Source organism: Leucopleurus acutus (assembly GCF_964270905.1).
Source record: "Leucopleurus acutus genome assembly, chromosome: 5".
Classification (NCBI taxonomy): domain Eukaryota; kingdom Metazoa; phylum Chordata; class Mammalia; order Artiodactyla; family Delphinidae; genus Leucopleurus; species Leucopleurus acutus.
In genome coordinates, this window is record NC_139147.1 from 121462602 (window position 1) to 121486839 (window position 24238).

Below are 24238 nucleotides of genomic sequence, written 5' to 3' on the forward strand. Positions count from 1 at the left end.
TAGAGAAATTACAGAAACTCTTTTGAGGAGTGTTGCTATCAAGGAGAGCGGGAGAATGAGATACTAGCTGGGGAGGAAAGGGCGTAAAGATGGCAAAAAAACAACATGTTTATCTGTTGCTTGGAAACAGTTCAGTGGGAGTAGGATAGCGTTGTTGTATAAGAGAACTGGTATAATACTATTTTAAATAGGTAAAGAGATGTGGAATATAGTGTACCAGTGGAAAGAGTAGGCTTAATTAAAAACAAACACAATTTGGGACTTCCCTGGTGGTCCAGGGGTTAAGACTCCACACTCCCAATGCAGGGTGCCTGGGTTTGATCCCTGGCCAGGGAACTAGAGCCTGCATGCCGCAACTAAGACCTGGCGCAGCCAAAAAAAAAAATTTTAAAAGAAAAAGAAACAAACAAGGGACTTTCCTCATGGCGCGGTGTTTAAGAATCTGCCTGCCAGTGCAGGGGACACAGGTTTGAGCCCTGGTCCGGGAAGATCCCACATGCCACAGAGCAACTAAGCCCATGCGCCACAGCTACTGAGCCTGTGCTCTAGAGCCCGCGAACCACAACTACTGAGCCCATGCGCCACAACTACTGAAGCCCACGTGCCTAGAGCCCGTGCTCTGCAAAAAGAGAAGCCTCCGCAATGAGAAGCCCGTGCACCTTTGGTAGTGTATATATGTCCATGCCACTCTCTCACTTCGTCCCAGCTTACCCTTCCCCCTCCAGCCACATAGCACAGGGAGATCAGCTTGGTGCCTTGTGACCACCTAGAGGGGTGAGATAGGGAGGGTGGGAGGGAGATGCAAGAGAGAGGAGATGTGGGGATATATGTATATGTATAGCTGATTCACTTTGTTATAAAGCAGAAACTAACACACCATTGTAAAGCAATTATACTCCAATAAAGATGTTAAAAAAAGAAGCTCGCGCACTGCAGCGAAGAGTAGCCCCAGCTCGCCACTACTAGAGAAAGCCCACGCACAGCAACGAAGACCCAACGTGGCCATAAATTAACTAATTAATTAAAAAATAAAACATAAAATTGTCACTCATTAAATTAGAGTAAATTAAAAAGAAAAAACCAATTCATCTGTAGTAACAAAAGAGAAAGCAGAGCATATAAGCACTGATACTGATATTGCCAGGCTGGGGAGATATTAGCATGGAAGTTGTGGAGATCTCTTGTGATTGCTTGTTTTCTCAGTGAAATATGAAGCAAGATCTACAACTGTTAAGTGTATGTGTTTTTTGTTTTTTCTTCCAATTTTATTGAGATATAATTGACATACAGAGCTGTCTAAGTTTAAGACGTGTAGCATAATGATTTGACTTACATTGTGAAATGATTATCACAATAAGTTTAGTGAACATCGATTATCTCATATAGATACAAAATTAAATTTTAAAAAAGATATTCTTCCTTGTGATTAGAACTCTTGGGATTTATTCTCTTAACAACTTTCATATATAACATACAGCAGTGTTAATTAATATTTATCATGTTGTACAATACATCCCTAGTATTTATTTATAACTGGAAGTTTGTACCTTTTGACTGCCTTTATCTAATTCCCCTCCCCTAACACTAAAAGTATAAATGGTCCCAAGACCAAAAAGTTAGTCGATTGCTGATTTACTAAGTCTGTTATTGGAGGTTGATTATGAGGACTTCTGTAGCCAGAGTGACTTTGCAAACATCAGAAAAAGCTGGCTTCAAACAAAATTTTAATAACATTTTAAAGTTAAATGAAAATGTTTTGAATATTTCTGTATTTGAACTTTCATAAACTTCCTTTTATTAAAAAATGCTAAATATAAAGTACATATTCTATTAGACAGTATTTATACTTTATAATTATTAGGAATACATCTATTGCATGTGGTCCTTTTCAGTGAAATTAGAAAGAAAGAATAGTAGATGATGGGAGATATAATACCCTAACATATTTGTCTTGTTTTAAAGATTGATATTGGAGACAAAGATTTTTTTTTTCTTTATAAAATCCCACTTGTTTTATTTTCAGGAAAGTAAAATATAACCATTTCATTGATGGACTTGAATAGTAAATTGATCTTTAACATTTGCATCTTATTTTCAGAATTTTAAGCTCAGTACTTTATATATAGAATTTGAGATACCTTGAATTTTTGAACTATTTTGGATTTGTAGTTACATTCATTAAAATTCAGAAAAGGTTAAATTCTAAAAATTCTACAAATATAGAAAATTCCAATTTTTTCCTCCAAATAGCTTAGTCATTTGTTTCAATACATGTTATGTACAGCACAGAAATTGCATGTTCAAATATTACCACAGCTTTGTGACCTTGAGTAAGTCACCTAAATGGTTTTAAGCATTGAGACAACTCCAAAATTTTATCATTTTATGTATTTTTCTATGTATTTTTATGGCTGTAATGTGAAGAATGTTGATGGATGTAAAGGTTTATCTGTTTCATTGACGATTTACAACTGTAAAATATGTATTTGTAGGAGTTACTTTCTATTTATGACTGTAGAGAGATGCAGACCGATGGCCCAGGTCACCAATTGTGGAGGAGATTTCCCGAGCATGTTCGGGAAATACTAGAACCTCATCTAAATACTAGGTCTGTAGACTCATTAAAACTATTTTCATAAAATTGTTTTTAACTTTATAAACTAAATTTTATCTTTGATATAACTTTTTAGCATTAAAAGTATTTTTAGTATGTTGTAATATGTGTTTTGCACTAAGATTTATGCTTATAATATTGTCAAAATGAGAAGTATAGTCTGCTCATTGTTTAAATTCTGTAACTTTATTTAGTATTTAGACAAATTCAGTGAAGCTGAAAGGATTGATTTTTTTTTTAATTCAACTGTCAGTAGTACTTTGAAAAATCTACTTTAAATTGAATGTGAGTTGAAACTTTTGATGGGTCTAATCAACACAGAAATTTAAGAATTTAAAGCTAGTCCCAAAGCCTTTAGTAATCCCAGTTAGAGATTAGAGATTTTTAGCCCTACCAATTTCTCCTCATGAAAATATTTTCCCCTTCTACTTTTAAAAAAAGTATTTTCTACCTTTTTTCCTCCCCATTTTAATAACTTCGTTAGGACTGATTGAAGGCCATAAATAATTTTTAGTTAGAAACTTTAATTTTAGGTAGTCTAAGTCACAAACTTATTGGATATGTGACCTTGCATAAATGTAGTCTTTGAGCCTTAGTAGACATGTAGTAAAATTCTTTATAAAAGCCCTTAAGCATGCATACTTATTTGCTAGATACCCTTTAATATTTAGAAACCTTTTAAACATCATTTTATTTCTTAGGAAGAGCATTGTTTAAAGATGTAAAATAAATGTTTGTGTTTTCTTTTTTGAGGATTCCATACTTCTCCATTTATCTATATTTTATAGCACATATAGATGCTTAAGAGTTTCTGTGATCTCGTGGAAAGTTTATGGTTTTTAGAGTCATGTAGACCGAAATTTGAATCTTTTTTTTTTTTTTTTTTTTTTTGCTGTACGCGGGCCTCTCACTGTTGTGGCCTCTCCCGTTGTGGAGCACAGGCTCCGGATGTGCAGGCTCAGCGGCCATGGCTCACGGGCACAGCCACTCCGCGGCATGTGGGATCTTCCCAGACCAGGGCACGAACCCGTGTCCCCTGCATTGACAGGCAGACTCTCAACCAGTGCACCACCAGGGAAGCCCCGAAATTTGAATCTTGACTCTGCATTTGCTCACTCTAAAAATCTTGGGCAATTTAGTTAATATTTCCAAGTCTCAGTTTTTTTCATCTTGAAAATGTGAATAGCTTTACTTACGTTATATGATTGTTAGAAATAGAGAAGATAATGTTAAAAAGTACCTAGCAGAGTGCCTGACATTTGACTTAGACTCAATAATAAATGCTTATTCAATGTCAGCTTGTTGAATTTTGCTTTTTTCTGGAAGGGGTAGTGTGGCTATTCCCTACTTCATGTGAAGTAGAAGCCACGATTTCTGCCCACTTGTTATTCAATTTAGTATTTCTTAAGAAGCCAACATTTTCTGCCAACTTCTTATTCTTTCATAAGAAGAATATTTAAGTGGTCATTTATAAGAGTGATCTTAGCAAAGCAATGAGAATTCTTATGATCCTTCTACTTTTATATCTGGGAGTTTGAAGGAACCTCTCAGATGGTCCCTCAATGGTAGAAGTTCAATTTATCTAGCTGGAATCTGCTCATTGAAATCACCACCTCATAAATGTAAGAAGTCAATAGAGAGCAATATTAATGGAATTGACTCACTTTTGTATGAAACACCAAGATACCAGGTTAGCCTGTCGGGCAGTTTTATAGCTTGGACTGCTTGATATTTTCTCCACAGGGCCTAGGAGAAATAAAAGACTTCCTAAAACCATATCCTTGTTTTTGCTGCTTTAAAGTTACACTCCTATACTCTCCTTTAATTTATTTATTTTTCACTTGGGCTGTTTATATGCAGTCACTAAACCTAGATCAAAGGGATGGCTATGTTTGGGAGATTTGATTTTTAGAACTAGATAGATCAACTACAGTTCAAAATTGCCACAGAAATAATTTTAGGAGAAAATATCAGGATGTGTCTTGACAGAACCTGACTTGTACCCCAATATCAGTAGTTTTCTAACTAAGTTCACCATAAAACTTGGTGAAATCATCTAGAGAATTCATGAAGATTCAAAATAGTGATGGTTAACTGAGAGATCATTGGGTTTTTTTCAGTTTTTAGCAATTTGTGATACAGTGAAATATATAATGTTTGCCGAGAACCTTGAGTATAGGGCATTAATTATATTTGTCATTTCCTAACCTTGCATTGGTGATTAAAAAGGAACCCACTCACCTCAAAAAATTGCTGTACACATAGGTAAGATGAGACCTGTTTGAACATGTTTAAGTGTTAACACTGAGGAGCAAATAGAAAGGATCATGTTGAAGTTATGGAAGAGAGAAGTGGTAATTGATATAATAGGGACCCCGAGGGGCATCCAAAATGGTAGCCATATATCTAATGGGAGATTAGATTAGAGGAAGTGAAATCTCTTTCTCTGTAATAGGGGAAAATAAAATAATGGATGGAACTCAGCAAATTTTACAGATTTAGTTGTGGGATTGTGTTAATGGTTTCTTCTTTTTTTTTTTTCCATGAAGTAAGAAGTATAGGAGATGAGATTATTGGCTGAAAGTGGCAGTGGAGTTGGTATAGGTGATGTAAGGAGAGCGGTGATGATTTGAAATAGCCACTGTGGAAAGAGAAGAGAGAGCTGATAAGGAAAACTTAAAAGGATTTCTGGGCAGCGTAGAGGTCCATTGAGGTTGAAGACTAAGATATGTAGTAGTACTAATCTCATAAGCAATTTAGTGATTTTTCCTCTATCAATGCAGTGGCCTAGGTATCATTTCAGTGAAGGCAGGCATTTAGACTGATCCAAGGTTGGGAGCTTGGTGGATGGGTACAGGTGGTAAAGAAAATGTGGGAGTGGAGTGCATACAGGATATTACCAAGAGAGTACTTGAAGTGAAGCACCGTGGAGACCAAGCTGGCTAGGGAGAGAGGTAATGAAAGGAGGGTATTATAGATCAGGAGAGTTTAGCAGAGTCAAGGGACAGAAGGTCTCAGTGAGAGAACAGATGTGTCAGAGTAACTGAGCAAAAGAACTGGAACTTTGGGAAACTGGCCATAAAGTGAGGTCTAAATAGTACATTTTGGAAGTGAAGAACTTTCTCTGTATTGGCAAGGGAGTCCCGATAAAGAAGTAGAGGGGAAAGTCATTGAGAAGTTTTCATTTTGACTAGATGGTCCAGCCAGACATTGAAGTCACTCAGGATGATAAAACTTGGTGAAGAAAGAAAATGCAGAGCAATTTACTAAATTTATCAGTGAGTTTGGTAATCAGTGGGTTTGGTAGATGCCCATAATGAGGAGTAGAGAATAGTATATATACCTGGGTGGCTTGAACCTCAAAGGAACAGATCTTTCTTGTACAATGATGGGGTTAGAAGGATCTGAAAACAGCATTGAGGAAGGGAGGAAGCAGACTTAAATCCTTTGAAGTACTTGGGGTGTGCGTGAATGACCTACTGCCCTGCCATTAAGAAGGCTTTAGGGAAAGTAGTGTCTTTAGCCAGATTTCAGTAAAAGCAAGGCAGTAGTGGGGTAGTCAGTGAAAGAGTTGATGTAGTTTCTCATGCTTTCTTTACTAAAGTTCTAAACAGATGGATATAAAATATATATATATTTTTATAAACAATTTTTTAAATTACAGATATAAGAGTTCGCAGAAGTCAACAGATTGGTCTGGAGTAAAGAAGCCAATTTACTTAAGTAAATTAGGTAATAACTTTGCAGAATGGTCAGCATCTTGGGCAGGTTATCTTATAACGAAGGTAAGAACTCTGTTCAGAATTTTTAACTGAACAGAAATTGTAAAGGAAACGAGAACATCTATCTGAATGCGTAGTACACACAGTAGGAATTGTAATATTTGTGCTGATATAGAAGTTTTCATAGGAAATGTTTACTACTAGAGAGTAACAATTTCTCTGTTGTTACTAGTAACAGTTTCTGAGTAAGAAGGTAGTTGTTTTATCAAGCAAATTGCTATGTTCTTCATGTGTTTGTAAAATGTCTATTATGTCTGTTCATTTAAGGTTGTAAAATAATACTGTTTAAAAGGATATAAATGCTTTATCAGACTTTTTTACATAATAAAACGATTTCTTAGGTAATAAAAAGATAATATTATCCCTTAGTGGCTACTTCTAAAAGAGGATACATTATCTGAACTTCCTCCAAAATAAAAGTAGAGGTTTTTTTAAAAATGAAATTTCATGGAAAAATAGAGGTATATTTCTGACGTTTTCCTAATATGAAATTTTTACATACCTGACAAACAAAAAGGTACCCTGTGTTCACCCAAAATGTTTAAGGTGTATTTAAATTTCACAACTTTTGTTTTTAATTCATATTTCTATTAGTGTTTTAAAATATTACTATAATTTGTACCTGGTAATTTCAAGAAAGTGTCTCTTGTTTTTTAATGAACATACTGAAAATATAATATGTGAAATATTAAATTAATACTCTTTAATTACTTTCAGCTATGGAATATTTTATTTAGTTGTAGTTTAGTTTGTTTTTTTTTTAAGTGAAGGATTTGTATTTGAAGAAGAAAAAACCTTTAAATTTTTATAAGAGAACAGTAATGTTGGTAAATTGAAGGTTAGATTATACCAATAAAATTTGACTCTAACACCAAGTAATTTAATTTTTTTATTTCTTCCATTTTGTTTCCTATACTTAATCACTGTTTATTACTTAATAAAAATGTGATCTTGTACTTAATGTGCTGGCCCAGAGAATACCTTCTGGTTACTTTCGTCATCTATGTGCTCAAGGAATAAATATACTAAATTTAAAGTTAGCTAAGTAGAATATACTGTATTTAGGGAAGTTAACCTGTAACAAAACGTGATTCATTTTAAAATGAACTGTAAGGGGAAAAGACCATTTTTGCTGAGATAGTCGGCAGCCCAGGTAGGGGCTGTAGGGGTCTCAGCAGTTCAGGCACTTGACCAGAGGGATGGTGATCTGAAATCCTCCCTGCTTTTAGTGCATTTCTCCATAGAATACCCACTCTGCAATGTTAAATTAGCTCACATGTTGTTTTTTGGCATTAATCAAAAGAATAAAATGAATAAAACTACTTACTCTCTCTAAACCATTGGAGTTTATAGGTGCGGCATGATCTTGCCAGTAAAATCTTCACCTGCTGTAGCATTATGATGAAGCATGATTTCAAGGTGACCATCTATCTTCTTCCACATATTCTAGTGTATGTTTTGTTGGGTTGTAATCAAGAAGATCAGCAGGAGGTAAGAAATATCATTTTATTTGGTTTCTGTTTATCCAAACATTTATGCAATGTAATTAATATTAAAAAGGCTACATATTAGTAGGAAATGTAGATCAAGGTATGCTATAATATGTAAGTACATATGAAAATGCTTACAAAATCCTTTTTTATACTTTTATTTATCAAAGAGTTATATAATGCTTAGTTCATATCCTTTACCTATTTGTGGTGTGTATATGTGTCCTTTTTAAATAATTGGTAGTTTGATATGTATTCTGGATACCAGTTTGTGCCAGTCATATCTCACAGAAATTTTTTCCAGTAAGTGGTTTTCTTTTTAACCTTTGTTTATACCTTTTGCCATGCAGAAATTTTAAATATAAATGCCAAATTTATAAATCTTTTATAGCTTTTTAATTTAAACCTTTTATGTGATAACCTTCTCTTATCCAATGTCATGAACATATTTTCCTACATTTTTTTGGTCCTTTTGTTTTAACATGCCCTTCAGTTACTCTGAAATTGATTTTTACAGATACTGTGAGATATTGTTTAAAATTTTATTTTCTACTAGTTAACAAGTAGTTTCGTGATCATTTATTGAATAATCTAGAAGAATTTTAAAATATTTTTATATTTACTCTCGTGACTCTTTTACAGTATATTTTCTTTTCAGGGAAACATTTTATCGGCTTAATTATAGATGAGAAAAATGATTTATTATTAATGTATGATGGATTTTTTTCTTTTGAAAATTATTGCCTTAAAGTGGTTAGTCTTATATGTCAGGTAATTGTAAAATGATATTATGCAGACATATTATTCACCATAAAATGATTCTTCTTAGGTTTATGCAGAAATTATGGCAGTTCTAAAGCATGACGATCAGCATACCATAAGTACCCAAGACAGTGCATCTGATCTGTGTCAACTCAGTACACAGACTGTGTTCTCCATGCTTGACCATCTCACACAGTGGGCAAGGCACAAATTTCAGGCACTGAATGCTGAAAAATTTCCACAAGGCAAATCAAACAGAAATAAGGTGGACTCCATGAGTAAGTCATAACTTCTGTATACTTCCTTCTCTTAATTATTAACCAGTTAGCTCCTTTCTGTATCAGTTCTGTAATTTAAGCATTAGCTTTTAAAAGACCTATGTTTTCTTGCATGCCTTTTTTTTCCCTTTAAGATGGCCTTTTTACTGAGAAAGAGCAGTGAATTTATAGTTAGAAAACCTCTCTTTAAATTCTTACTGTCACTTCCTTAAGCAAAACACATACCTAATTTTTCTTTGCATAAAATAGGGTTGATTTTATCTCCCTTAGAAGATTGAAGATTAATTGGGATGGTGATGATATAAATTGTTAAGTGCGTATATATATGAATAGTGAAGTGTTCTTTATACTTTTTCACTTATAAGATACTCTTTGCAGTCTTTTTCACATCTAAGTTTTAAATTTCAAAGACTTTACTTTCATTCATTTCATGGCCTATTTTTTTTTCTTTTTTAAATTCATCTCATTCTTTTTATTCTTCTTTTCCCTTTCTCTGGTAGTGTTTGGTATCCAGCAGGCTCTCCAAATATGCTTAATATATGTTACTATACTATGCTCTGCTACACCTACTATCGTGCTATTTCTTTCCCTGTGATATTACAACTCCCACAAAGGTGTCTAAAAGAGGAATCTCATTAGAGTTTAAAATGACACTTGCCCCTATGATACAAGCATTTGGTGAGAAGAATTATATTCATCAGACATTAATAGATACTCTTAATGTCTTTGAACTTTTGTGTTTTTCATTCTTGCAGCAAGTGGGTAAAGTATATGATACTTCTGCTTCTTGTATACTTTAGCCATTTAGTGGGATCACATGATTTTCCCCCAAAGCTTCGAGGCTAATTGGAAAAACTGACTAAGACCCTTAAAGAGGCCTTCACTTACACGAAGTTCTCAGTTTGTGAGCATCTCCCTCTTGTTCCTATATCTGTGGAAGCACATATATTCCTGTTGTTAAGCACAACAGTTTATTTTTCTAAGATTTTTTGGACTTGCAAATAATTATGTTTAGGGGAATGTTTTTCTCTGCAGTAAGACTAATTATTGATATATTTTACATTATTTCAACAATTGAATGTTTGTTTCTGTTTCTGCATGTGAAAATGATAACAAAAAAACCAAACGCGAACTCCGTTATTACCATTTCTAACTAACATAGTAATGAAAATTCTAGCTTTTAAGAGTAACATTTGTAATGTTTCAAAAGTACAATACTTTAACATTTCTCATAATTTGAAATGATTTACAAATTTTGATGGAAGTAAAGAATTTATTTTAAATATAATGTCTTTTAAATTTACTATCTTGATTATGAAATTTATTTGTTTCCTGTTTTCTACATGCTGTTATGAGTCATTATTAAAATTTATAAGTTTTAAATAAGAATTCTTAAACTGGGTAGTCCAGAAGTTTCTCAGTTAGGTCTTTTCTTAGACTCTTTAAAAAAATTACCATTTTAAAGTACTTGTGATTTTACTTGAAAGGTACTTTTACTTTTTATTTCCATTGTATTAGTTAATATTGTATATATAGCAACACAGGAAAAAAATGGATTGTTAACAAATAATTTTAAAATTAAAAAGAAGGCTATTTCTACAATTCTGCTTTTTTCCTACTAATAGCTATACTTTATCAGTGTTTTTATAGTTATTAATAATAAATAACTCATCTTTGTATCTTTTGTATTATCTTTATATCTCCTCAACATTTAATATAAATTTACATTTAATTGTCACAACAAAATTGTAAGTAAGGCAAGACAGATACTAATATTTCCCTTTTATAAATGAGGAAACAGAAGCTCAAATAAGTTAAATGACTGTTCAAGGCAAGATAAGTCATAATGGTGCTGTTGGAGCAGGAATCTTCTGAGCAATCTTCTTGTTGGTAGTTACATTCTAAGTAAGATATCCTAATACATTTAGATTAATTTATTTCATGAAATAAATTAAAAATAAATTGAAATTTAAATGGATACTTTTAAAATTTCATCTTCTCAGTCTTTAATTACTCAATTATGTTTTTATAATCTAGTACCTACTGTGGATTATGAAGACTATCAGAGTGTAACTCGTTTTCTAGACCTCATACCTCAGGATACTCTGGCAGTAGCGTCCTTTCGCTCCAAAGCATACACACGAGCTGTAATGCACTTTGAATCATTTATTACAGAAAAGAAGCAAAATATTCAAGAGCATCTTGGATTTTTACAGGTTTGATATTAATATAGTGAACTTAATAATGACATTTAATATTGCCAGTCTTTTATGTTTAGAGTGTTCATTTTATTGGTTTAGACAATAATACTATGACTGTGTAGGGAAGAAAAGAAAGTAAGGGCCAGTGGGCCTAATACAATGGATGAAATAAGAGGTCAAGATTGTTGGGCTTCTTTTCAGGTCAAAAAGCAGAGTGTGGTGAGAGAACTGGAAAATGAGTAGCTTGTAGTCTTTGGATGATTAGTCCTCTCCTGTCTTTTTCTCCCTTGTCTAGCTCTGAGTCTCTTGTTCATTGTTAAAGTCATTCCTTTACAAGGATGTTCAGCTCCCTCATCTTTCTCCCTCTGTGTTGTATTCACTTTGTAAGACTCCAGTGCTGGATAAACTCACCCATCTGCTTTCCCAGTGTCTGCATGTAAGCAGCTGAACATCACTGGAGAAAAATCACACAATGGATTTTTAACTGGTTTTCCTTTCAACTCATAGTCTCAAACATCAGTGGGACTCTTTAACAGTGCCTTCAGTCATTCTATGTTTCTCTAGTAAAGACTACTTTCGCACTCTTCAAGATGACTATTTCTTACCTTCTCTTCATTTCTCTGCTTCCACCTTACTTACTCTGTTGAGATGATCTTGCTTCATTGTTCATTAGGAAAGTAGAAGCCAGATGTCTACCAAATCCGAAAATACATTGGCTACTGTACCATATTCTCTTTCTTCCCTTCTCTTGTTCCTAAGGAAGGATCCCTTCCTGCCAAAATTCAGTTCTTCTACTTTTGTTCTTGATTTCAATCCTTCAGATATTCCTGCTTTCTCCAACATCATTAATTTTTCTTTCTCAACCAGAGTACATAGAGCATATAGACATGCTCTGGTGTCGCCTGTAAAAAATCTTAATTTTTTATAATTCCCTTGATCTTACAGTATCTTCTTCAGATACTTCCCATCTTTCTGTTTCCTTTCACAGTCAGTTTTTAAAAGAATTGCCCATCTTCTCTGTATTCCTTCTTTACTTCCCATTTACTCTTTGCCCATTCCAACAAGAGTTCTTTCTCCATTGCACTGACTCTACTCTTGCTAAGAAAATTGGTGGCCTCCATGTTACCAAATCCAATAAATGCTTCCCAGTCCTCATTTTCTTAATCTCATGGCAGCATTTGACCACTTCTTTATTAAGGTATTTTCTTTTCTCTCACAGCTTCTGGGATACCACATTCTCCAGGTTTCTTCAAACTACTCTGGCTTCTCCTCTCAGTTTCATTTGTTAGTTCTTCCTTGTCTATAAATATACAGGTACTCTGATGTCCTTCCCCAGTCCTCTTTTCTTCTCTCCCTTTATTCATTTCCTAAATCATTTCATCCTTTCCCCTGCCATCTTTGTGCTAATTGCTCCCAAATTTTTATCTTCAGCCTGAACATCTCCTTTGAACCCAGATTTAGTCTCTTGTGTTTCATGAAAGCATCTCAATATGAATATATTAAAATGCTGTTTAAAATGTTTTTAAGTTTTAAAATGCAATAAAATACTTATAAACTATACTCAACAGAATTTATTATATATTCGATTTTTAAAAGAGTTCAGGACTTTGAGGTTCTTTACAGCTCTCATTATCAATAACAGTTACTAGTATAGATTTGTATTTAAATGGAATATGAGTATATTTAAGTGGAACAGAATGCCTGGAAATAAGTTTGCAGTTTCACTGTGAATCTATCTTGAAACAAATACATATTGTTGCTTTGAGAAAAAAATTCTTATATATTTTTTTTACATAAACTGGTGGCTTTATAGTTTTATTTCCAGTTGTGTTTTTTTCCTCCCTTGATTGTTTTTTAATGATTGAACAAAGAAATTGTATGCTGCTATGCATGAACCAGATGGAGTGGCTGGAGTAAGCGCAATTCGAAAGGCAGAACCATCTCTAAAAGAACAGATCCTTGAACATGAAAGCATCGGCTTACTGAGGGATGCCACTGCTTGTTATGACAGGGCTATTCAGTTAGAACCAGACCAGGTAAGAGATAAATGAAAGGCCTTGTAACAAAAAGAACTCTGAACTGGGAACTTTGGAAACCTTAATTTCAATACTGTCTCTACCAGGGTCACAGTGTGTCTGGAAAATATTTAACCGTCTCTGAACTTGAGTTTCCTGATTGATAAAATTAGAGACATGCTAGAGGATCTCCGAGATCCCTTCCAATACCAAATTTCTGTGACCTTACAAATCTCCCAAATAAATGAGATTTACTGTGAAGTATACTTACATTAAACTCTATGTTCCATTACTCTAAAATTGATATAATTTTAATTTGCTATTAAAAGTATAAGACTTGCATCAATTTTTAATAATAATAGTGATTCTCTACAGCCTAAGAAACTTTTTCAGATTACACATGCCCCCTATCACCATCTGGGAATCTCTGAAATGGTCCCTTAGAATCACTGGGCTACAGTTGCTAACGGGGGGGCGTTGCATATCTCATGTATGTTGGAACAGGAAAGGGGTTTAGAATCATTGATTTATAATCTTGACTTAGATCCTCTCTAATCTCGGGGTATTCCTTTTTGTCATAATTGACGTGTTCATTTTCTCAGAAGTTCAGTGTGTAGGGCCTTTATTTTTCACAGGCTTGTTTTCAATTTTAAAGAATATTCCACAATCCTATTTAACTTTTCAGTTACTGAAGCCCAAAATCGATATTAGTAATATTGTGACGTTTGAGTTTTAATTTTTACGTGAGAAATTATATGACAAATAATCTTTAAACAAAGTATTAAGGAGTACTTGTTACTTTTATATTTGATCTGAACCAAAAATCAGACCATATCTGGAAAAGATGATAAATGCAATCTGAGGTTTTTTATAGGTTATCTCCATTAAAAAAAAAAAATTCAGATGTGTTTAGGACATCGGTAGAGGGCTCTGCCATATAGCCAAGCAAGTCAGTTGTTAAACTAAGAAAGGTAGACTCAGTGAGGTAAATAGCATTTTTTAATGAATATCAGTTAAACACTTTTTGGTTCCTAAGATGTATTTGAAGTAACAGTTGCTATTTTAAATACTTTTAAATTTCCAGATCATTCACTATCATGGCGTGGTGAAGTCCATGTTAGGTCTTGGTCAGCTGTCTACTGTAATCACTCAGGTGAATGGAGTGCATGCTAACAGGTAATGTTTTTTAAAAGAATGATTTTCTTTTGTTGTTGGTTTGGAATGGGAAATTTTTAATTAATTAATTGGGTTGAAGTAATGTTTACTAAAGTAATGAAATCTTTTTTGTTTTCATGGTATTGGAGATAAACACCAAAAAATAATTTTTCCTGCTGTCTCTTAAGTCAATCTAGCACTTAACAGCTTATCTTCTATGCAAAGAGTCATCCTTGAATTAAATTTGCTTTATGACAGGAACCTGCAAGACTTCACCTACTATTGGTGAAGCTCATATTAGTATTCCCAGAAGATATCTAACCTCTGCCTACATTATCAGCACCAGTTATTTTCTGTGCTGGGGAGAGGGAAACTTTGTGACTGAACTAAGGAATACCACTCTAGAATGTGTGGGTTGATTTTCTCCTAAAAGACTAGTAAAAATGAAAGTAGCCTTCCTTTCCTAAAGAAAATGGGTTTCTTATATAGCAAACCAAACGATACCCCCCAAAAAAGTACTTACATGTGGCAGAGATTAAGACATGCATGGTTCTTCTAGTTTAGAGAATTACTAGGAAGGTTGGTTGTGCTCTTGAAAAAGCCTTACTCCTTAATGTATTTACCAGACCCCAGTTGACTTCTCTGGACAGTGAGATCTGGTCAAAAGTGATGGGATCTTAGTTTGCCAAACAGCACAGGCCACTGTTTTTAGTTAGTTCATGCTGAAAACAGCTGTATAATTTCTATAAATTCCAAACTGTGATTTTAAAGACCACTGTTCTACAGTGTCTGGCAGTAGAGAAGCTCAATGTTAGTTGGATGGTTAGTGGATTTGTGAAATGATGAAAGAAGCTTTACAGAAGCAAGGAAAGATTTGTTATATGTTTTAGATATGTTTCTCCAGATTAATTGAGAGACCTTGTGAATAAAGGGATTGCAGAAATTTGGGAAAGTTTGTTTTGGCTCAAGCTGAGGTGTCATGTTTCCTTATGATGCACACTGCACAGTCTTCTCTTTGGATCTGTGATACATAGAGCCTCCTGATCGTTCGATTTGTGGAAAGGCAAGTTTCAATATTCAGTGAAGGATACTGTATCCTTGAAGCAAATGGTCATTGAGGGGATGAGTTTTCTTTGGGGAGAATATTTGCATTTAAACAAATATTTCTCCAAAATTATTGACTGTGCTTAACCTACACAATCATTTTTTTAACACTTTTATGAAAGTAAGTTCTCACAGCCTGATCCTCATTGCCATTTGGTACTTCTTGGTGTGATATATCCCCTCTGGAGAGCAACTCCTGCTGATTCTACTCAGATTTTTTTTTTTAACATCTTTATTGGGGTATAATTGCTTTACAATGGTGTGTTAGTTTCTGCTTTATAACAAAGTGAATCAGTTATACATATACATATGTTCCCATACCTCTTCCCTCTTGTGTCTCCCTCCCTCCCACCCTCCCTATCCCACCCCTCCAGGCGGTCACAAAGCACCGAGCCGATATCCCTGTGCCTCTACTCAGATTTGTATCCTAAAATTTTGATACTTTGGCATCGAGTGATAAGCTAGTGAAGTTATCCAAAGTTGGACTTTTGAAAATTATATTTCTATTGTATTTCTTTTAGCTTTGTTCTAAATTGTTCTTGGTGGTACTTAGACATTAGAGAATATTCGATATTTATGCTACTACTTTAGTTTTTTTTAATAAAAATTAATTGACTCATTTGTTATGTTTTCTTTATGTGTTTTTACTACAGAAAGAACAAGGAGGGCTTTTAAGGGCATTGATCCCAGCCTCCCTGAGTCTGTTACCTTATTTATAGTATGTGTACCTTTGTTATTATTAGGTAATTAAATAGAAAAATGTACCTAGCTGAGGGTCTAGTATATAGCAGGTATTCAAATGATATGATTTAATAAAGAAGAAACATGGGGAACTATAGCTTCTTCTATACAGTCATGATCTAAACATCACTAGCCATCTTAGTGTCACATAAGTAGGATACTTAGAAAAAATAATTACCTATATAATGCTGCTTTTAAAAACCCCAATTTTAAAGTAACTGAAAATAATTTAAGAATAGTTATGTATTTTAGGTAGCTAATTTTGTATCCTTTGTCATACTATTGACACATAATTTGTAACATTGTTATGCCTTTATTATTGAGTGTCCTATGTACCCCAGTACTCAACCTACCCCACCAGCTTCTATGTTTTTTGTCTTAAATTTAATTCAAAATACCAAGTTATTAGAATTGCTTACCTCTGAATGCATGTATGTTCAGTTGGCTCTTTTTTCTCCCTGCTCTTTGTTCAAGTTAAGCATGCAACTCATTTTACAACTGCTCTTTGTAATTATCCAGGCCACCAGCTTCTATGTTTTTTGTCTTAAATTTAATTCAAAATACCAAGTTATTAGAGTTGCTTACCTCTGAATGCATGTATGTTCAGTTGGCTCTTTTTTCTCCCTGCTCTTTGTTCAAGTTAAGCATGCAACTCATTTTACAACTGCTCTTTGTAATTATCCAGGCATTAATTCTGCTCTAATATATGACAAATTTGTCCCAAAAAATGGCATTTTTAAATGGCTGTATCAGAAGCAATTATTGAAAAAAATGTTTTGGGGGACTGGAAACATTAAAATTTGGGGGATTGTTTTGGATAGAGATAATTATTTTGTACCTACATACAAAATACAATACCATACAAATACAATGAATAGAGCAACAAATAACTACAATAAATAGAGTATCTAAACCAATGAAAAAATCTCTAAATGCCACTTTAAATAAATGTTTAAGTGATACGTATTTCTTTTAACAGGTCTGAATGGACAGATGAATTAAACACATACAGAGTGGAAGCAGCTTGGAAATTGTCACAGTGGGATTTGGTAGAAAACTATTTGGCAGCAGGTAAAATTACTTCTTAAAATATAAGCAGTTTTAATATGCCATAAATATTTAGACTTAAGTAGCTAAGCAACATTCGTAATTAATCTCTCAGCTTGTTTTATGATTGCCTTGTTTAAGTTCAAAGTGGAATGAAACTATCTGTTCCGGATTTCTGTTGACCATTTTATCAAATGAAATAAAGCTTGTTCTGGAATCCAGCTATCATGGCATGCCTTGACTCTTCATTTGTTTTTCAGATGGGAAATCTACAACATGGAGTGTCAGACTGGGACAGTTATTATTATCAGCTAAAAAAAAAGATATCACAGCTTTTTATGACACATTGAAACTAGTGAGAGCAGAACAAATTGTGCCTCTTTCAGCTGCAAGCTTTGAAAGAGGCTCTTACCAACGAGGATATGAATATATTGTGAGGTATTTTGAGGTTTCCATTTTTATATTCCTGGTCTGTAGGTGTCATATGACAGGCTTGGAATTTTGTGCTCGCTAAATAAGTAATAGTGTGTTTGGTGTTACGCAGAGCTCACAAAATGGCTCTTTTCATTTTTTTACCTCACAATCACCCTATCTATAGTTTTTTAAAAATGTCCTAACATACATCCTTTTAATTAGAAAGGCAAATATGAGACTTCTAAAAAATAGCAAAAATATCTTACATTTGTCTTGTTGTGATGTCATAGTTTCTATATAACCTAAATAACTAGACGTCTACTCTGCCTGGCACATTGGTGCTCAGTACTTGTTGGTTCCCTTTCCTTTTTCTCTTTGAGAAATGCAGTTGACATTTCCCACTCCCCCCTCAAATGTAGGTACTACATTACTCACAAGTAATATTAATATTACTCACAAGTAATATTAATTTTTAGAGGTAAGGAAGAAAATGATGGAAAACATTTTAGGTCTGTTAATTTACCTGAAGAAAAGAATAAAACATATGCTGTAATTGAACAACAGTAAATTAAAAAGAAAAATACGCTATTTTTTAAATTATATTTTGTATCAGCCCCTTTGGTAACAGCTTAATGAAACCAGGGATTGGACCACTGGGATTAATTCAATTATGTAGCTACTCAACTGCATGCTTGAACACTGGGTTATAGACATGGGAAAAAGTTAATTTGAATGTATCACAAATGTTTCCATCAGCCTTAGGAAAAAAAAAATTAAAATTGCATTCATTTCACAATTTTTTACTGGCATCTACTATGCCAGGTCCTCTTACAATAGCACCAGCAATATATACAAATATTTACATTGATTTATATTTTCTTTTATCTTTATACAGGTGGTAAAGTCTGGCTTTCATACATTTGAATTTAGTTTTATATACCCTTCTCCAATTTAATTAGAGGGGTCTAGGGATCATAGCAAAGCACTAACTATTCAAATCAACATAAATTAGTGTTTATACCCAATTTGAAAAGTTTTAAATGTTACTGTTTATATACCAAGAGTATATATTGGTTAAAGTTCTTCCAAAGAAAACTGCACATTTCATATTCTTTATGGTTAATTTAAAGTACATGCTTTATATGTCAGATTAATATGGCTGACTATTATAACATATTAACATAGGCTCTATGTGTCTTCAGATTGCACATGTTGTGTGAGTTGGAGCATAGCGTCAAACCACTTTTTCACCAGTCTCCAGGTGACAGTACTCAAGAAGATTCACTAAATTGGGTGGCTCGACTAGAAATGACCCAGAATTCCTACAGAGCAAAGGAGCCCATACTGGCTCTCCGGAGAGCTTTATTAAGCCTCAACAAAAGGTTTTACACACTTTTTTTTTGCATGTCAGTTATTGTGAATTCAGTATTATATTTGCATATTACTTGGGAGTATTTATCTTTCCTAATTTTCTCTCTGAATCTGTATTTTTCTATTGTCAGTTGTCAAGTCTACACTATATAGTTAAAATGAGCCTAGAACTTAAAAATTACTTTTATGTGCAATATATCATTTTTTTAATGTTGAAAACGTATCTGGGGGAGGTACAGATATAAGTCAATAGTAAGGTCTTCATAGGCTTGTAATTGATAACAATGGAGAACTCTTAAGAAAATTAAAATTAGTTTTTTAACAAATAAATATTCTTTGATTCCTTTGAAAAGATATATTGAGAAGGTTCCATGTTAGGAAGAGATATTTTAATTAAGCTGTTGAATATACTTAAAAATGCTCTTTCCCCCCCCATTTTGTCACATTCCTTTAGACCAGATTACAAAGACATGGTTGGAGAATGCTGGCTACAGAGTGCCAGAGTAGCTCGAAAGGCTGGTCACCACCAGACAGCCTACAATGCTCTCCTTAATGCTGGAGAATCACGACTTGCTGAACTGTATGTGGAAAGGGCAAAGTGGCTGTGGTCCAAGGTAATGGCCAAGGGGACGTCATTGTACGTACTTCCATCATAGGTACTTCCTACAAAGGCATGACAGAGATTAGATCCCTAATCTAAATTCAGAACCTTCTATTTCTGTCACCTTTCTGCATCATTTATCTACTATCATCTGGAAGAAACTTCCTTCTATCCTGAAGTCCCCAAATATTTTCCCATTTCAAGACTGAAAGTGCAATTCTCTCTGTTTTCATCTGTCTTCCATTTTTTTCTTGAGGGAAATGACCAATTTTTACTTTGTTTTTACCATATATATATGTGTGTGTATATATATGTGTGTGTGTGTGTGTGTGTGTGTGTATATATATATATACACACATATGTATATATGTATATATATGTATATATATGTATATATATATGTGTGTATGTATGTATATATATGTATATATATGTATATATATGCATATGTATATATACATATGTATATACACATACATATATATATGTGTGTGTATATATATATATACACACACACACACACACACATATATATACATGAGTGCACTCAAGAAATGTTTAGGTGAACATAACACTGTCCTTATTACATTCTTGGCAGATAATTAGTTTTGTGTAGACTTGCCACTGTTGCTGTAAAGATCCACTTCTAATCTAGCCTGTCAGAAAGGGCTTAGCTTCAGAACAAACGTCCTCAGCAATCCTCAGATTAAAGCTACAGTTATAGAAGGGGGCTTTAAAATATACAAACTCCTTGAAAAGCTCATGCCGCAGATTTAAAGGACTCTTACTTTCATGTCTCCTCATGCTTGCCACCAGTCTAGAATTAGTAGTAGGCATAGAATGTTCTGAAATTGACGTTTAGCAACTATAGTTGGTGCCATCTGTGATTAAACCAACTTTTATGGTGGCTAAGAAAGGACAGGGGAGGAGATGTTTCCTGGATGGGAGGTGAAAGTAATAATTCAGCCTGCATTAGTCAGGTCATTTTCAGAACTAGTGCTAGAACATGTATGTATTGTAATACCTTAAATTCAATATGCTCAAAATGCAATTCATCATGTAAAATTCACTCCCTGTTTCTCCTCCCATATTCCTTATTTTTCTGAGTAGGACTCTGTCACATCCTCTCATTTATGACAGTAATCTGGGCATCATCTTGAACTTCTTCCTCTCCCTCACTTTCCACATCAAGTTGGAGACTAAACTGACCTTAGAAATATCTTTTGAATCCTCTCCCTCTTATTTATCTTTGCTGCTTTCCTTCATGCCCTTAGCATTTACACCCTCTGGCAATATTAAGTTTTTTTTGAGGTCTCACCATTTCTTGGTGTTCATTACTGCAGTCTGTCATCTTTCTAAAATGTACACTGAATCATGTCACTCCCCCAGTTAAAATCCTTCAAAGTATTCTTCATGGCTTTAGGATTAAGTCAGAACTTTAGAAAGTACACAAGGCCCTTTCTCATCGAGTCTCAGCCTACCTCTTCAGGTTCAGTTGTCACAAACCCTTTAGTATTCACAAACCCTTTAGTCTTCACAAACCCTTTATCTCACAAACCCTTTAATCTTCAGCTAAAACCAGACTACTTGCCTTTTTCTCAATTAAAATTGAGACACTCTTCTACCAAGAGTGTCCTTCACTGAATTCTTTGCCAGGAAAATTTCTACTCATTTTTTAAGACCTAATTTAGATTTTCCTTATGTGATTACTTTGCCTGACCACTGCTCAACTCCATTTTCCTATATCTTCAGGTAGATTTAGCAGACTGTCTTCTCTTTCCTACATAATATGCATGTATATTCTTCTGTTAATAACACTTAGCACATTGTGTTGTTGTTTTATAGTTTATTCCCTCACTTGACTATGAACTTTTTTTTTTTTTTTTTTTCGGTACGCGGGCCTCTCACTGTTGTGGCCTCTCCCATTGCGGAGCACAGGCTCCGGACGCACAGGCTCAGCGGCCATGGCTCACGGGCCCAGCCGCTCTGCGGCATGTGGGATCCTCCCGGACCGGGGCACGAACCTGCGTCCACTGCATCGGCAGATGGACTCTAACCACTGCACCACCAGGGAAGCCCATACTGTGAACTTTTTTAAGCTAGAGATTTTGACATATTTATGTTTGTTTATCCCTAATCATCTACATATATCTTCAGTTCCCTGCACTTTGACTGACTGTAAAAAACAAGTGAATGAATGAATACAGGAGTTCTATATGAAATGAAGCAATGATTCCTGTTTAGGATTTTACTTTCATAGGAGGAAAATGAGAGATGAACATGAAATTACGAATAGATTTATACATAAAATACCTTATGAACTTTAAATTCTAACAGTTTTATTTGCTTTTCAGAAAATGGAAATATGTTCTTAAATTAAAAGGCTTGTTGTTGCCTCTTTTCTTTCAGGGTGATGTTCACCAGGCACTAATTGTTCTTCAGAAGGGTGTTGAGTTATGTTTTCCTGAAAATAAAACCCCAACTGAAAGTAAGAACATGTTAATCCATGGACGAGCTATGCTACTAGTGGGCCGTTTTATGGAAGAAACAGCTAACTTTGAAAGTAATGCAGTTATGAAAAAATATAAGGTAAGTGAATGTATAATGCAATTTCAGTTAGAAACTCACTTTTTTTGTTGTTTTTGAGAATAGATAAAATTACTTTAAGGTCCATATGGGAAGAGCACATGTATAAAAATAGCCAGGAAGCTTTTTTGACTTTTTAGTGAATATATAACATAAGTATAGTTGGAGGAATTATCACAAAATAAATATAGTCATGAAACTGCCATCCATATCAAGAAGTAGAATGTTCTTAATGCTCTAGAACTCACCCTTTCATCCTCCTTCCCAAAGTTAACCACAGTCTGGCCTGAAAATTTTTGAACAAACACAGTATATACCTTCCTTACTACGTATTAAGCCTTACATAGATGGTGTTAGAAAAGAGATACTTCTCAGTAACCCATGGGGTCAAAGAAAAAATTGCAATGGAAATTGAAAAATACTTTGAACTGAATGATAATAAAAATATGACATGGCAAAACTTGGATTCAGCTAAAGCCATTCTTACAGGGAATTTGAAATATTATTTACATATGTTAGAAGAAAATAAAGGCTCAAAATTAATAAGCTAAGAATCCATCTCAAGAAGTTAGAAAAGGAACTGAAAAAAAATTAGAAACATGGAATATAGAAGATACAAAATAATAAAATAAGAGTGGATGGCTAGAATTGTGAAGCAGACTAACCTGGAAAAAGAAGTTAGACAAAAAGTTCTAGATCTGCATTAGAATCACCACTGAGTCTTTGACTGAATACCACAATACACATGCATAACTCAAAACTCTATGAGGCCCAGCTGGAAACAGCTGCTAAGGAAAGAACAATCATGGGGGAACTATAAGAAGAACAATTTCCAGAAGGCAAATAGGCCCACTGATAGAAATCAACAATGTCAATCTTTTGGATTATAGAGCAGAAAAGAGTGGAGTGACAAGTATATTTTAGAGGGGCAAACTGAGGATAACCAGGATGTGTTTCAAGACTTATTATAAAGGTATAGAAATTAAGATGATGTTGTGTTCATGTAAGGCTAGGCAAATAACCAATAGAACAGAAGAGAGAACCCAGAAACAGATTCTAGGTGGTATTGTAGAGTTGAGAGAATGATCTTTTCCGTAAACATTGTTGTGTTATTTGGATAGCTTATGGGAGGAGAAATCAAACTTGATCCCTTCTTTACAACATAAACAAAAATAAACTTCAGGTAGATTGTAGATCTAAATGTGAAAGGCAAAATAATAAAGGTCCCAAAATAGAATATAGGAGAGTACTTCAAACCTAGAGGTAGCTCAGGACATCTTAAACAGATCAAAAACAATAACTATAAAAGAAACGATTAATAAATTTGACTAACTTAAAATTATGAATTTCTGTTCATCAAAAGATACCATTGAGAATGTAAAGGCAAGAAGGACGGGAGGTGGGTAGGGGGGAATAGATGAAGAGGGTTAAGAGGTATAAACTTTCAATTATTTAATAAATAAGTCATGGAGACATACAGCATAAAGAATATGGTCAATAATATTGTAATAACTTAGTATGGGGACAGGTGGTTACTAGACTTATCATGGTGATCATTTTATAGTGTATGCAAATGTCAAATCATTATGTAGTACACCTGAAACTAACATGATATTGTACATCAGCTTTTATTTTTTACTTAAAAAATAAAAATATATATTTATTAATAAATATTTTTTAAAAGAATGTAAAGGTAAGCAATAGATTACAAGATATTTGCAATACATAAATGGTGAGGCTTATATCCAGAATATAATAAGAACTCTTAAAAGTCAATAAGAAAAATACAGACAACTCAATTTTAAAATTGAATAGAAGACTTAACAGAAGGATATATATAAATGACCCCAAAAAAGAAAATATCTTCACTGTAGTAGACAGGAATAGATGCAAATTTAAAAAGTATTATGATGAAACTAATACAATATTATAAATCAACTGCCGTTCAGTTTAAAGAAAAGTATTATGAGCTAACACTATATACCTACAAGAATGGTTAAAATTTAAAAGATTGATATTTTCAAGTGTTAGCAAGGCTATAGAGCATTTAGACGCTCATACGGTGCTGCTGGAAGTA

At 33.9% G+C, this 24238-nt stretch overlaps 1 protein-coding gene across 1 annotated transcript in view; it reads left to right on the top strand.

Moving 5' to 3' along the window:
- The window catches only part of ATR (ATR checkpoint kinase), a 104476-nt gene that overhangs the window by 48580 nt on the left and 31658 nt on the right, over window positions 1-24238 (top strand). The window contains exons 24-35 of the mRNA XM_082840232.1: window positions 2493-2608; window positions 6279-6399; window positions 7750-7887; window positions 8716-8926; window positions 10964-11142; window positions 12999-13163; window positions 14227-14318; window positions 17122-17213; window positions 17450-17627; window positions 18806-18985; window positions 19429-19588; window positions 21985-22164. Of these exons, the coding sequence (XP_082696358.1) occupies window positions 2493-2608; window positions 6279-6399; window positions 7750-7887; window positions 8716-8926; window positions 10964-11142; window positions 12999-13163; window positions 14227-14318; window positions 17122-17213; window positions 17450-17627; window positions 18806-18985; window positions 19429-19588; window positions 21985-22164 (1812 nt within the window). The remainder of the gene's footprint in view (window positions 1-2492; window positions 2609-6278; window positions 6400-7749; window positions 7888-8715; window positions 8927-10963; window positions 11143-12998; window positions 13164-14226; window positions 14319-17121; window positions 17214-17449; window positions 17628-18805; window positions 18986-19428; window positions 19589-21984; window positions 22165-24238) is intronic.